The following is a 1181-nucleotide window of genomic DNA, read 5'->3' on the forward strand; positions in this document are numbered from 1 at the left end:
CAGCCCACAGCGGGGGTCTGCGGACAGCTACGGCGCGCCTGGGAGGACACTCACGGCCGACTTGTTCTCCGCCCGGAGCCGCTCGAGCACGGGTAGGGCACTGAAGGGCTTCCCGATCAGCACGGTGATTTTCTGTGGGGAGGCCGGTCACCAAGGGTGACAAGGAGCAGTGCCCACAGCCCTGCTGGAACAGCCCTCATGTGCTGCTTGGGGGCCCATCCTCCCCCCTTTAAAACCAGGTGGTGGGCCATCCCGATCTGGGAGCCGACCTATCCCCACCCCAGGGCCCAACCCTGCCTCGGCCTGATGCTCTCTGCTCTCATTCTAATGACCTCAGTGCCAGGAAGTCCCTGTCTATATCCCACTTGGTCCCCCTGCTGCCACCTCAAGCTCAGCTCCTCCTGCATCCGGCAGACACGAGGCAGAGGACAGACAGACAGGCAGACAGATGGCTACAGTCAGCACCCCTACCCACCTGTCCAAAGCGCGGGAAGTAGGGCGGACTGTTAGGAAGGACGTCATTCATTCCTGTGGCACAGTGGACAGAGGCTGGACATTGGGTGGAGCCTGGCAGCCCAGGTCCAGAGACAGCCCCAGGCCCCCACCCAGATGCCCAGTCTGTCACTATCTAGGGAAGGCCCTCTCCCTGCCCCCTCCAGGCTCACCGACGTGCCACAGTGGCAGGATGATGGGGTTAAGATGACACTCAGCAATCAGGCGCCCAATTCCTGCCCGGGGGAGGCAGAAACGTTGGCACGAGCTGGGCCCTGGGCCAAGCCTCTGTGCCAGCCTATGGCCAGTTCCACCCTGGAGGTCCCCCAGTTCCAACCAGCTCCCCTGGGGCCACATGCCACCTCTGAGCCAGGATGGTGGCCGCAACCAGACGTCAGCAGCCCTTACCCCACTTGAAGCGCAGGAACTCGGAGCTCATGTTCACTTTCCCTGCGAGAGAGCACAGAGGCGAGGCTTGGGAGCCCGTCCCACTCAGACTGGGGGCCCAACCCTGCCAGCCCCACTGACCTTCCGGGAAAATGTGCACCCAGTCCCCGTGGTTGAGCTTCTCCAGGATGAAGTCCATCCCCTTCTGGTAGACACCGTCCCCTGCAGAGAGAAGGCCTCTCCCCTTCAGCCCCCTTCTTGGGCTGGGCTGTCAGCTGGCCCTGGGCGCTCTCCAGGCCTCA

At 63.4% G+C, this 1181-nt stretch overlaps 1 protein-coding gene across 1 annotated transcript in view; it reads right to left on the minus strand.

The window, feature by feature from the left end:
* Positions 1–1100, minus strand: part of TAZ (tafazzin) — a 2093-nt gene extending 993 nt beyond the window's left edge. The window contains exons 1-4 of the mRNA XM_021712390.1: positions 901–1100; positions 666–728; positions 476–528; positions 55–132 (exon numbers count right to left, since the gene is read on the minus strand). Coding sequence (XP_021568065.1) covers positions 55–132; positions 476–528; positions 666–728; positions 901–1078 — 372 coding nt within the window. The 5' untranslated portion in view covers positions 1079–1100. The remainder of the gene's footprint in view (positions 1–54; positions 133–475; positions 529–665; positions 729–900) is intronic.
* Between the last annotated feature and the right edge of the window lie 81 nt (positions 1101–1181).

Source organism: Carlito syrichta, unplaced genomic scaffold (genome assembly GCF_000164805.1).
Source record: "Carlito syrichta isolate Samal-C Ts95f unplaced genomic scaffold, Tarsius_syrichta-2.0.1 Scaffold303227, whole genome shotgun sequence".
Lineage (NCBI taxonomy): Eukaryota > Metazoa > Chordata > Mammalia > Primates > Tarsiidae > Carlito > Carlito syrichta.